This window comes from Natator depressus, chromosome 8 (genome assembly GCF_965152275.1).
Source record: "Natator depressus isolate rNatDep1 chromosome 8, rNatDep2.hap1, whole genome shotgun sequence".
Taxonomy (NCBI): domain Eukaryota; kingdom Metazoa; phylum Chordata; order Testudines; family Cheloniidae; genus Natator; species Natator depressus.
Genome location: NC_134241.1, coordinates 29,426,757 through 29,439,814, shown reverse-complemented (window position 1 = coordinate 29,439,814; position 13,058 = coordinate 29,426,757). Strand labels below are relative to the sequence as shown.

Here is a 13,058-nt window from a genome sequence, read left to right as displayed (position 1 = left end):
CTCCCTTTCAGACACTGCCTCTCAGTAATTCAATCCAATCAGAAGACAGCAGCCCTGATACAAATGTTGAAAATGGAGACATAAGCACCTGCACATTCAGGGACAGTTTCATATCTCTTCTATAACCCTTGTCATCAGACTAGAGAATGGTGTAGTTTATCAATAGCTGCATCAAAGGCATCTAATAAAAGCTGTTCATGGAACCTTTCGCTGTCTTGGTATTTGCATTTGGGTTCTAGGCAACTGTTTTGGTGGTGAACATGTTCAAACTGCTTGAACTGGAGCTCCTGGCTAGAGCGTAGTCCCCCCCCACCCCCAATTATTTGTGATCATGATGGCCTTTCCTGTACACCGGACTGAAACTTCGCCCCTCTACATTGTCGGCCCAAGGCTGACGTGCACACTGCATTAACTGAAGCAAAAATCTCATGGTCTCAGGATTGGACCTTACATAGAGAACTCCATGAATGAAGAGATAGGGCTATTTAGTTAGAGCCTGGTAATTAAACTTTTTCCACTTGTGTTGCCTGCTTACTAATACACCTTGGGCAAGCCGCTTAATTTTTCTGTGCCTTGGTTTCCCTAGAGTAAGTGGTTATAATTATTCCATATCTGCGGTGGAGTTGTATGCATGTATTGTTTACATTATTTGAAATCTTTAGATGAAAGATGCAAAGTATTATTATTATTCCTTTAAATGTTTAAAACTTATGCAAGTTAAGTGAGTGTAATCAGCTGTTTTCTACATGAAATATCTTATTTAAATGCTAGTAGTGGTTCCTATAACTTGCAAATCACTATGATGCTTCCTTTCCAAATTCTCCTCATTTTCTTAAGCAAAGACCATCATTCACATACTGTATGTTCATATTCCTGTCTGTAGTATTCAGCCCTGTCTCTTTTAATAAATGCAGATATCCCTATGCCCTAATCTGCCTAGTTACAGTATTGTAGTAACACCTGGTCAGGGATTTGCTGTTCAGTCTGCTCTTATCCTGCTGGCCTCCAGCAGCTCCTAGCTGAAGGTATAGACTGGAACCTGACAGCTGTTATGTTAGCCCATACTATATTTGACACTAGTGGGAATTATCTGGAACTGAATAGACTTCTCTGAAGTCTAGTTGCATTTGCAGAAAAACTTGCTTGAGGCCAAGCTCCCAGCACTTCTGCTTCCAAGAGTTTTGCTTGAGCTGAGCCAGGGAGAGACATATGAAATGGTGCCATGTGATCTGAGCAGCTGAAAAGTAACATTTTTTTTATTTTGTTTTGGTTTTTAAGGTCAATTACATTTTATGTCTCCTGACCTCTTTTTTGAAAGAGATAGACAAAAGCTCACCAGAAGATGCCCCCAGAGGTGTTAGAGCATAGTGAAGCTAGAATGTTGCTTATTGTTGCTCATCACCGGGTTTGCTGGGAGGAAAGCAGAGGGGAAAGGGAATCAAAAGTTTGTCCAAGTGAGTGTTTGCTGTAAGAGTATAGCTAAATAAGTCTGTTTGAACAGAATGTTGTTGGAGAAGAGAAATGAGCAAACTGAATCTTGGATTTGATCATATTTATGAGTATGAAGTCTTTGCGTAACGTAACTGCATTTGCAAGCTTAGGTTTACATGACACTATGCATCTTACCTCCTTTGTTATCTAGCCACTTTGAAAGAGAGAACAATATGATCTGGTATTGAATAATAAGTGCTTTTAATTTCCTTTTACTCCAAAAATATTCCAATTGAAAAAGACAGTTGATTTAACTTTGACACTGATCTTACTATTTCATTTCTAGAAAAGCTTTGGAAGCAATTCAGATCTCTCTGTGTTTCTTTTTCCAGTCATTCCTTCTCACTTGCTAACCCGTGAGTGTCCCAGGATATATGAAAGGTCTCCTACTCTGCTTTGTTGATCTATACTGTAGGCTTTCTTTCTCAAGGAAGCACAAGTCCATCTTAAAATATGTGATCTTGTTTGCCAGAGAATATAGTCCCGCAAAAGAGGGTAAAATAAGAAGGTGTCCAATTAAATGTTTATTTTAAGGCCTAATCTTCTGATGAAAGTAGAACATTTGACAGAAAGTAGACAACAGTTCATCAGCTGTCTGTAAAAATTTCCAGCCAACACCCTCATTGGGAGTCTATGCAGAGAGACGCTGGACAGAAAGGGGATGGACAGATTGTCACCCGCTACCCCTAGTGGATGGTGCCTCCAGTTTGGGGATAAGTGCCAGTGCCTCTGTTGCACTTGTTCTATGCTAAATTGAATGTCACTCACTGGAGCACTGAACTTAGCACCTTTTAATGGGCACCCAAAGCCACTTAAATAGAAAAAATAAAAGCATGAGAGAGAGATTGGCATGTTAAATAAAACAATCACAGTGACAATGAGCCTGAAATAGATCAATAAATCTTCTGTCCGATTGTTCTGATACCTAAACAGTTTGCTGAGTAGATGTGATCTAATGACAGAGCTGAAAACAGTGAACCATATTCAACTCCTTTTCAAACTACAGATTCAACCCTTGGTTTGAAATAACAGACCTCTGATTACCACAGTTTGGAATCTCCTTTTACAGTAAATCATACAATTTTACTTTGCTGTAACTTACATTTAACATCGTTCTTCTTGAGCTGGGCCAGTGGCAGGGGAAATTGTCTGCCAACTTTTCAGTGAATTGGCAACTAAATTTAAATTTCCCATGTCAGTTACCTCTTTTTAAACATTACTTTTTGCAAACATTTATATGAGTGATGTTTTGTTCATAGAGAGGCTCATGGAGAATGAGTTTTGGGCCCAAACTGAAATTCATTTTATGAAGCAGCAAAGCGTTTGGGACCAAAGCACAAGCAGTAAGCTTTCCTGCTTTCCCTTGTACATTTATCCAAAAAACAGGCTGTTTACCTGCATAGTTTTGCTACAGCTGCCATGAACAAAAATCCCAAAATGTAACTGCAAAGCAGGTGTAGTGGTGCTTTTGAGCTTCCTGTCCCCTTGTGTCTGAGGAGGACTTGAACTAGCTGTTGTGGTAGACTCCTTTCTCTTTACATTGCTACCTCTTGTTCATGGCTAGTGCAGACAGTTAAAAAAAGGGAAATGCTTAATTAACACAACAGAGGGACACAGATTTGTTCAAATATTTCCCAAAGCTCTGCCCTGGTGATTTTTACATGCCCTGCTCCACAATGATTGAAAGTGTGCACCCACATCAAAATTACTTTTTTTGTTTACAGGGACTCTGATGAATATTGGATACATTGAATAAGGGCATTTGGTAGATAAGAAAATATGTCTGCTCATTGCATAATAGAGCACCTGAGGGGATTTTATTCCAAAAATCCAGGGCTTCAGTGGATGCATGCTTAAACAGGAGGAGGAATAAGAGTATGGGACTGCATCCTTCACAGCTAGGACTGTGCAAAACCCCCAGCAAGAGCCCTGAGACAGAAGTCATTATAAATAAACCAGAGGTGGAATCCACATGCAACTTTGTGTGAATTATGAAAGAAAGGTAATTAACTATTACAATAGCCTAATTTTTCTACCATTGATGTCTCTGGCTCAAGTGATCCTTAAATAAAAAATGTTTAAAGTGTCAGATTTCCCAACTCTGCCTGTCTAGTCCCTCCCTGAGCCAATCTAAAAGCCAGGGACTGGAAATTATAAATAAAATTTGTAAAAATTAAGGGATTTTACGATTACATTTTTGTTCCCAGTAGTTAACCCAGCTGTCTTATCTATCGCCTCTGCAAAACTTTTTAAGCTGTTCTGTGTCGCTGCAGTGAATGGCCTACCCTGACAAAGACCTCTATCCTCTGGATACCAGCTATCCTACCAGCATCCCACCAGCTGCACAGAGCCTTCCCTTCTTCAATCCTGCTCCCTGTCATCTGTGTAAATAGGTTTGAGATGAGTCTTTCAAAAGCACTCATCGTTGGCTTAGCTGTGCTCCCGCTGAAGTCAATGGGAGTTTACCGTAGATTTCATGAGGAGGAGAGTGAGTCTAACACCGAGCACTTTTGAAAGCTCCACGCCTCATGTCAAGAACACAGGAGTGAGTTATAAGGAAGTGAGTCTGGGAAGGAGGGAAGCTCACCATGTTAACTGTATAGATCCATGGTGGACAAGAACTAATATTTAGCCAAATTTCAGTCACTGCCTACCCTATGGAAAACTACGGGTATTATGCTAAGAAGGAGCAATAGCAATAAACTTGTTTATATTTTAAACTGTAATTGTTCTCTGCTATGTCCTCCTTTTGAAGTGTGGTTTTAAAAAACAGGAATTAAGCAATGATTATTGCTGCTTATTATTACTCTCTTGTAAATATTCCCACTGGTGTGTGTGACCATTTCGGGGGACATATTCTGCCCTGAGGTCCCAACTCACAATTCCCATTGACTTCAGTGAGTTGTGTGCGAGCATCTGAAGCCAGAGTTTGGCCATCAGGCTGGAATCCTATATTTACCAGTATGTGCTTTGGCATATGAAGTTGGCGTTTTGTACCTCCAACCTGTCGTCTTAAGTGGATGGTATAATAAAAACCAAAAAAAGTTGAGTATGTTTTTCCACTGTATCTTCTGAAAGGAGTCACCAAAGGCGACTAAGGGGGCCCAGTAAATAGTAGCATAGATCAGACATTTTATGTGCTTTCCTAGCTCCACATGCTCACTGTACAGTCTATTGAGTACACCTACTGGAGGCAGCCATTTGCAATTCTTTGGCAGTGTTTTCTGTTGCAGTAGTTCTGCCTTTAAAAACTTCTGGTCCCTGTTCTCTTATGCTAACAGATTGTTCTGTACAGAGTGTTCTTGCAATTGTAGCATAAAATGATGACCTCTTGTACTCCAGCTCCTTTTTGCATGGGTGAAATGGACAGCAGCTCTCAGTGAAATCTCCAGCTTGTGCTTCTCCATGTTGCTTCCTCTCAACGCTCCTCTCTCTTTGGCGCTGCCTAACACTGACTCTGGCTGTTAATGGGGTTTTCCTTTGTGCTTGATCTAACCATGTGGTAGAACAATACAAATTGAACATGGTTCTGTCAAGCACCATGGAAGGCTGCATACTTTCCTGCCGCATGGCATGCTGGGATACTTCTGCTGTTTTCAGAAGCATCAAAAGGTGAGAGATTCCCTCATTCTCACAAGAAAAGTGAAAATGGTTATTTGTGTTCTATAAATAGACCCACCTACAGCTGAGCAGCCGACTCCAGGTTTCAGGGGTGATAGCCCCAGTGAACAGTAGTGTTTCAAAGTGGTTTTTCAAAGGGCCTGCATGCAGAATAACTGTCCCTAAATAACTCATTTGATTAATTGATATTAAAGTGAATACATTGGACATCTTGTTGATGAATTATGTTTGGCTCTGGCTTCAGTGATATTTCTAGCAAGATCAAAAATCATGTTAATTTAATTAGCTAGAGATATCATCATTTGAGTAATTATTTTTAGAGCTATTCCATGAACTATATTGCATGAACCACACCTTGGAATCACAGCTGAGGCTATGTTATGAGTAGTTATATGTCCACTACTTAACAGAATCTCAGGGCTGAACTAAAACTGGAAAGAAAGTACTTTGATAGAACATTTCAGGAGAGTCTCCATAGCTGTATGTCTACTGAAACGGAAAACACTTTCTAACATGAGGGTGATATTCTCTAATGGTTAGAGCAGAAGACTGCGAGTGAGCATACCAGAGTTTTTTTCTTGATCTGATCTTGACTGTGACCTTGAGCAAGGCACTTAACTACTCTCTGCCTACGTTTCCTCCTGTGTAAAATAGGGAAAATGATGACTATCTTTTATAAAGGACTTTGAGAGCCTTACATGGAAGCTTAGTAGTAAGGCAGCACTATATTTTGTTTAGAAGCTTTACTGATAAATTGTGCTAACGTCAGAAACATTTTTGCTGCTGTTAAATTGTCTAAGCAGTTATTTGTAAGGATTGAAAACACTAGTATCAAATAACATTGAGAGATGCTGTAACATTTTGGGGTTCCGACAAGCTAGTAAGGGGTACCATCAACACCTGCCTTGCAACTCTGGGGTCCTATATGCTATGCTGCGGTGCCTCATAGCCCTTACACCAACAGCCAGCAGACAAGCTTTCAGGGCACGTCGTGGCTTCCACCACCCAGTTACTTTTTGTAGGGGATTTCAGCAACCCTTCCAGCCCCAAGTTTCCTCAAAACTATCTCCCCTGTAGTGCTCAGTCCCTCACACTGGAACACTCATGAAACATTACAAGTTTGCTGTTCCTTTAAAGAGACAGTACACAGCAACCTGTTAGCTTAACTGGGGTTAACACAACCTTCCCTTCAGCACTGAATTGGTTCACAGTAAGTAAAACAAGTTTATAAAGTGACACCAAGTAGAAGTAATAGAGATACAAATGGTTACACAGAAACAAATGTGAAAATAAGCTATTCAGGCTGGAACTCAACTTAACAAACTAGAGTATTTTGTTCAAAATTTTCTCACCATAGAAGTTCTTCCAGCATGGCTGGCTAGTCCTTAGCCAGGATCTAATCACAGGGCCCAAAGCACCTGTTTTTTTTTGTCTCCGTAGGTGAAGGATGACTATGGGGTTCTCACTCCTTCTTTGCAGAGTCTAATAAAACTTTGAAATGTATTCTTTGAAAAGTAAGCCCTGGCAAAGTTTCTTTCCCCTGTTGGGGTACAGACACCATGCTGTCTGCTCCCTCGCTTGTTAGCTTTGTTCACCGTATATGTAAATGTACCTTTGTTGGCTCTGCCTGACGACCAGGCTGGTCAGACAAGCAAATACACATTTCTTTGTCTAGGGCAGGCTGAGCTTATACATTGCTTGCCAAACACATTGTAAGAACATGATTCTAGCACATATTTATAACTCTTTGTTCATACCCCACACAATTATTTTCTTGGCCCGTGTGTTACCAACTTGTTTGATACCTTACATGGCATCTTTTAGATACATTATGACAACAGTGAGTTAGGGCAATGAATACATCAGGCCTGACAAGAGTTGCTGACGCAGACTAGTGAATCACCAGGCCCTGGCTATTTTTTCCAATAAACCCGAAGATAGTGTTATCTAGTAGTTAGTTTAAGAAATGGTGTCAGGATTCCTGGTTTGGTTTTGTTGTGTTCTCTGCCACTCTGATTTTCGTTAAAGCACTGAGAACTACATTTTCAGTTTCGTCCACTAATTTTGGGTGGTCAATTTGAAACACCTATGTCAAAATTTTAACTAAATGAGTACTTAAAATGGCATCCAGGTGCTTATATGTGGCCTGATTTCCCAGAAGTGCTGAGCACCCACTGGGAGCTGCTGGGTGTCTGGCATCTCAGAATTTAACAAAGAATCCCTTTAAAAAGAAGTCCTTGGCCATTGAACTTTAATTTCTCAAGTTGAGGACCAGAAAAAAGACACCCCAATTTGTGGACTCTCTTGAAAATTTTGTGCTTAACTTTGTTGCAGTTTACCCTTTTGTGAAATGAGAAAAATCTGTATCTGCCTTCGGACATTTTATTGCCTTATCAGCTGCTTGTTGTAACAGTGCTTTTGAGCTTATTAGGTAAAAATTCTGTAACAGTAACGGGCACTTCAGTTTAATGCAGTTCCCCAATTACCATCTTTGGCAACTCCTTTTTAGAGGCAACTTAATTCTTGTAAAAAGAAAAGGAGTACGTGTGGCACCTTAGAGACTAACAAATTTATTTGAGCATAAGTTTTCTTGAGCTACAGCTGACTTCATTGGATGCATTCAGTGGAAAATACAGTGGGGAGATTTATACACATAGAGAACATGAAACAATGAGTGTTACCATACACACTGTAACGAGAGTGATCACTTAAGGTGAGCTATTACCAGCAGGAGAGCCGGGGGGAAAAAACCTTTTGTAGTGATAATCAAGGTGGGCCATTTCCAGCAGTTGACAAGAATGTCTGAGAGGGTGGTGGGGGGAATAAACATGGGGAAATAGCTTTACTTTGTGTAATGACCCATCCACTCCCAGTCTTTATTCAAGCTTAAGTTAATTGTATCCAGTTTGCAAATTAATTCCAATTCAGCAGTCTCTCGTTGGAGTCGTTTTTGAAGTTTTTTTGTTGAAGAATTGCAACTTTTAGGTCTGTAATTGAGTGACCAAAGTGATTGAAGTGTTCTCTGGTTTTTGAATGTTATAATTCTTGACATCTGATTTGCGTCCATTTATTCTTTTACATAGAGACTGTCCAGTTTGGCCAATGTACATGGCAGAGGGGCATTGCTGGCACATGATGGCATATATCACATTGGTAGATGCGCAGGTGAACGAGCCTCTGATAGTGTGGCTGACAAAAAAACTTCAAAAACAGACTCCAACGAGAGATTGCTGAAGTCTTTTGCACTGCTTCTATAGCTCTTCTCCATGGTTCACTAAGGTTAATTTTTAGAATAGATGAAGTAGTATTTGCACATGATCTCTAACTGTGCTTTTTAAGTCATACCATATCCACCTAAACCTCTGAGGTAATATGCTGATAAAATATTGCATGTAGAGATAGGGATACACATTTAACTAGTTCTGCAAGCAGATGGCTGCATTTTACATTAGTTTCCCTGATGGGAATAACTTAATAGAGCAGCCACCTGTCCAAGTGATCTCCAGGCTCTAGTCAAATAGTAAATTTTATCTAATCTTTGGCAGCTGATTCCTGCTGTCTTTCAGCCTAATGGATGACTTTGACTACTTGAGGAGGATGTGTGTGTTATTTATCACTTTGACTCCATGCTTATACAGATCACTCTTCTTTAAATCTTTTTTTAAACCCTTTGCTTCCTTTCTCTCCTGCTGAGCTCTGAAGGGTTTTCACCTGTTCCAAGCATGCAGGTGGTGGACTGGTGCCCTGGCTAGATGGGTTTCTAATGGTTGATGCAGCATAGGTATGAGAGATGTACACAGCGGGAGAACTGGAATTTGAAAGTTGCAAAGTCACATGTGGTAAATTTCCTTCTATTAGCTTTTCCAAAAAGGTTGAGAAAAATGTCTAGAAATTAGTATCTTACATCCATCAAAAAATATATGCTCCTTTCTACCTTTTTTACTAGGTTTTCCACTCCATCACCCATCTCCCATTTACCCACATTATGGATATTATGTCCAAAGCAGACAAAATGCCTAAATAAACAGTTACTCACTACCACATTATTGCATTCACAATTATTCTTTCAAGGAATGGATTTATAATGAAGGTGACAATTGAATTTTTCAGAGGTTAAATTTGATATATTCTCAAACCCGTTTCTGGTCACTCCTTAATTCCTGGGGACTGCTCAGTGTGAGTGGTGTAACAACAATTCTGAAGTTCTAATGGTCTCAGATGTAGAGCGTTCTCCATCATATGCAGTAGTGTTTACCTGTCACCATTTTAACTTGTGCCCCAGTTATGGGATTTTCAGGAGAGAGTTGGCTGTTATTGCAGAAAACAATAGAATTTAAGTATTTTTATAGTAGGTATTTTTAAAGCACATTAAAACATACAATGGGATATTGCTGCCTAATGTTTTAAGTGATTTTAAATGAATAAGGAAGTGTTGAGCACAGAGGTTTTCAGTTTTAAATATCTCCAAAGTCTGTTTCCAGTGCCTTCAGGCAAAGGTGAAAGTAAGCCAGTATGGTCCGGTACACCTTGCCGGACTGGACCGGCTTCCCCAGGCTGGCAATTTAAAGGCAGGAGCCCTGGGCCCTTTAAAGCACCGCCCGAGCCCTGCCGCCACTACCCTGGGACTCCGGCAGCCGGACTCAGGCAGTGATTTAAAGGGCCCGGAGCTCTGCTGCGGTAGCAGTGGCTGGAGCCCGGGGCCCTTTAAATTGCCCCTGAGCCCTGGGGCTCCCAGCCGCCTCTGCAGCTGGTAGCTCTGGGGGGTGATTTAAAGGCCTGGGGGCTCCCAGCTGGAGCCCAGGGGCCTTTAACTCTTTGAAGGCCCCACCTCTTCCAGTTGAGGCCACGCCCCCGCTCAGGACTCCGGCGTACTGGTAAGTCCTTTAAGTTACTTTCACCCCTGCCTTCAGGCTAAAAACAATAGCCAGATCAGACCTTAAATGAATTTAATTTCTCAACAGAATGATGACCTGTCTTTTTGCAGAGCATTCATCACCCTGGTATCTGTACTACGCAAAGCAGTGTGTTACCTGCTTTCCTTTCTGCACTGTAGTTTTAACCATTGTGTTATAAATTAAATGCAAGTCTATCTATGGGACTTAAACCTACAGGTCTGATGATCAAATTGCTAGAACTTCGGAGCTACCAGATTTCACCTGATTCCCCTGGTAAGGTGATAATGTAACAGGAATTAATAACATAATGGTGCTGTTGGATGATCATTTCTTCTTCTTCTGGTTAGCAATCATACAACAAGTAGTGATGTTTTTATCAGCCTCGACAGGGAAACTAGAATAAAAATGACATCAACTCTCAGAAGGCAAATTTCAACTTGGGTTTTAGTTGGTTTTTTTTTTTCCAGAGTTCTTTAAAAATGAGCTTGTTCAAATCACTCTGAAAAAGGTATTGCCTGTTTGAATTAGTGCTTTTCAACTAAGTGTTTTTTGGCAGTGACAAAGACCTTTTACAATTACAATTGGCTTTTGGGGGCCCTGGACAAGTTAAAATATGGTTTTGGTTGTTATGATCATTTGAGCATAACAAATGTTTCCAAAGAAGTTTTTGGTGGTTCCATAATGAAATATGAAGTGAGCAGGCAAGTATTGCATGACTAGATCTGTCCTGGCAACCCTTGGATTTACATACACATTTGTTAATACTTTTGGCTCCAGAAGCAGAGAGATCAAGTTTCAAACCCCATATTATTAATAAAAAAAAGCTGAAAAGTACGGAGTAGTTCATTGAACCTAATTGGAAAAGCATTTCGTTAGAATGGGTCAAAAGCCTTGTCAAAGAGGTTTGGCAATTACAATATAATGGCATGTTAGAGAATGATTCTCTCTAAGTTCAGTCTGTGCTTACCTTGATTGAAATGAACATGATTTAAACTGCTGTTATTTTCAACTGCTTTTTGTTTCATGTAGTTAGTCAAGATATCTAATTGTTGCAAAGTGACTAGGCTCGCTTATGCTAGGTTAATAGCTAGTAAAAGAATCCTTTCTGAACACCCATGTTTCAAATGACTGCTTCACTTGAACACACCATCTTTTTTGCTGACACCATTAGACCCTCTGCCCTAATGCAAGAATGAAGTGCACATGGGCAAACCTGACTGCAGCGAGGCTGTATGTGTGCAGGCCTGTGGATGGACCCCAAAGGGATAATTAGACAAGATTAAGAAAAAGATGTTTTAACAGGGAGGCCTATAAGACTATGAAATAATCTCCCAAGGGAAGAAGGAAAGAGGCAGGAGCCCATCCTCTCGAGTCATTTGAAAAAAGAGCTGGACAAAACACCTTGGAATGTAATGTAGGGAGCAGCTCTGCACTGGCTAGGGGAGACTGCGGGGAGTGAATGGAGATGAAGGACAAGGAACTGAGGGGTCTCCTTTCAATCTCTTATTTCTGTGATTGTTAATTGTCAGGCTGTTTACCTGGATACATTTCCATTTCCCTGCAGGTTCAGAGGATTACAGAAGTAAGTTCACCGGGGAGTGCTTCATGGACCTTGTCTGTCCTGAAAAGTGTCGCTGCGAAGGAACAATTGTAGACTGTTCCAACCAAAAACTCACCCGCTTACCCAGTCACCTTCCTGAATATGCTACCGATCTGTAAGTGGCACGCCCTCCAGAGGTGGTTATGGTGAATGCTGACATTCTGAACATCCTTTGCACATTTTTCCTCTTTTTTTTTTTTTTAAACTACTTGTTTATTGGACCTTTCAAAATGCAGGGCTGCTAATTTTTTTTTTTTAAAAGGGTATTCCTTTGGCCTAAATCTTTTTGTAAGGCTGTGAAACAGCTCATTCATTCCACCTCAGAACTGTCTGCACACATTAAACTGTGAAGTGACTCTGTATATAAAAGAGCTAATATGTTCTATGTATGCTTTCTACTTTTGGGGATCCTTTCAGATGAAAGGCAAATTATCCAATTTAATGGAGTATAAGACAATATTGGATATAGCACAGTATCTTCAGGATTTGGTCCTCTTCTAGTGCTTGTGTCCTCTTTAAATCTTTTCATGTATTTAAGGTATTTTATTTATCTCCACTTAATACAAAGAAAAGAAAAGAGAGGATGCTGAGCCACATCTGAACCCTTCGGAGCATAGTAAAGCATGCACACCACAAAATTAAACTAAATTTAATCAGGTACAAATTCAGTCAGGGCAATATAGCCTGCTACCCACGCTCTCTGCCGTGTCTAATAGCCCTTGCTAATGAATGGTCTTTGCAGTACTTCTGAGGATCAACGGGCATGGGCTATTTCAGACCCAAACATGGGAAGCAAATTTCAGATCTAAGGGGCCATATAGAAAATGCTCTGCAAGCCATTCCCTCTCATTTGCACAGAACTGTGCTTCAGGTAGAGCACTTCTTCAGTGGCAGTATGGTGTGAGAAGAAAGAGATCCCTCAGGTAAGCAGGTCCTCAAGCTGTGTAGAGGTTTCTTTCCAAAGCAGCACCCTGCACTTTGAAGTGAAGGAATATAATGTTCCCTTTGTGGTCATCAGGACCTTTTATGACAAAATATTTTTGACCAAATCAATCTCATGCCTCTTAAGGAAATTCTAAGCTTTCTATACAGTTATGTTTATATGTTTTTTGTCTATAACGCCTTCTGTTGTATGGAGCTCAAATAGGTGGTGGATAGAGAGTTGGCAGGAAATTAGGGTGGGATGCTTCTTTTTGTTTAACAAAAGCCATAATTTTCTGTGTAGCAATCTTGTACACCACAGCTACAGAGATCCATGAAGCATTAAGTGCCTTTTTGTTTGTTCCCACCAGCCGTCTAAATGACAATGATATCTCAGTTCTAGAAGCCACCGGAGTCTTCAAGAAACTGCCCAGCCTAAGGAAAATGTAAGTTCAAGTTCCTGTCTCATTAATATCCGTATGTAATATAATCCCTGCTACCTTGTACTGTGAGGAAGGGGAGGAGTCCCA

General features: G+C 40.5%; 1 protein-coding gene across 1 annotated transcript in view; it reads left to right on the top strand.

Annotated features, from left to right (window-relative positions):
• Window positions 1-13,058, top strand: part of SLIT3 (slit guidance ligand 3) — a 790,143-nt gene that overhangs the window by 596,032 nt on the left and 181,053 nt on the right. Inside the window, exons 15-16 of the mRNA XM_074960679.1 lie at window positions 11,572-11,722; window positions 12,900-12,974. Coding sequence (XP_074816780.1) covers window positions 11,572-11,722; window positions 12,900-12,974 — 226 coding nt within the window. The remainder of the gene's footprint in view (window positions 1-11,571; window positions 11,723-12,899; window positions 12,975-13,058) is intronic.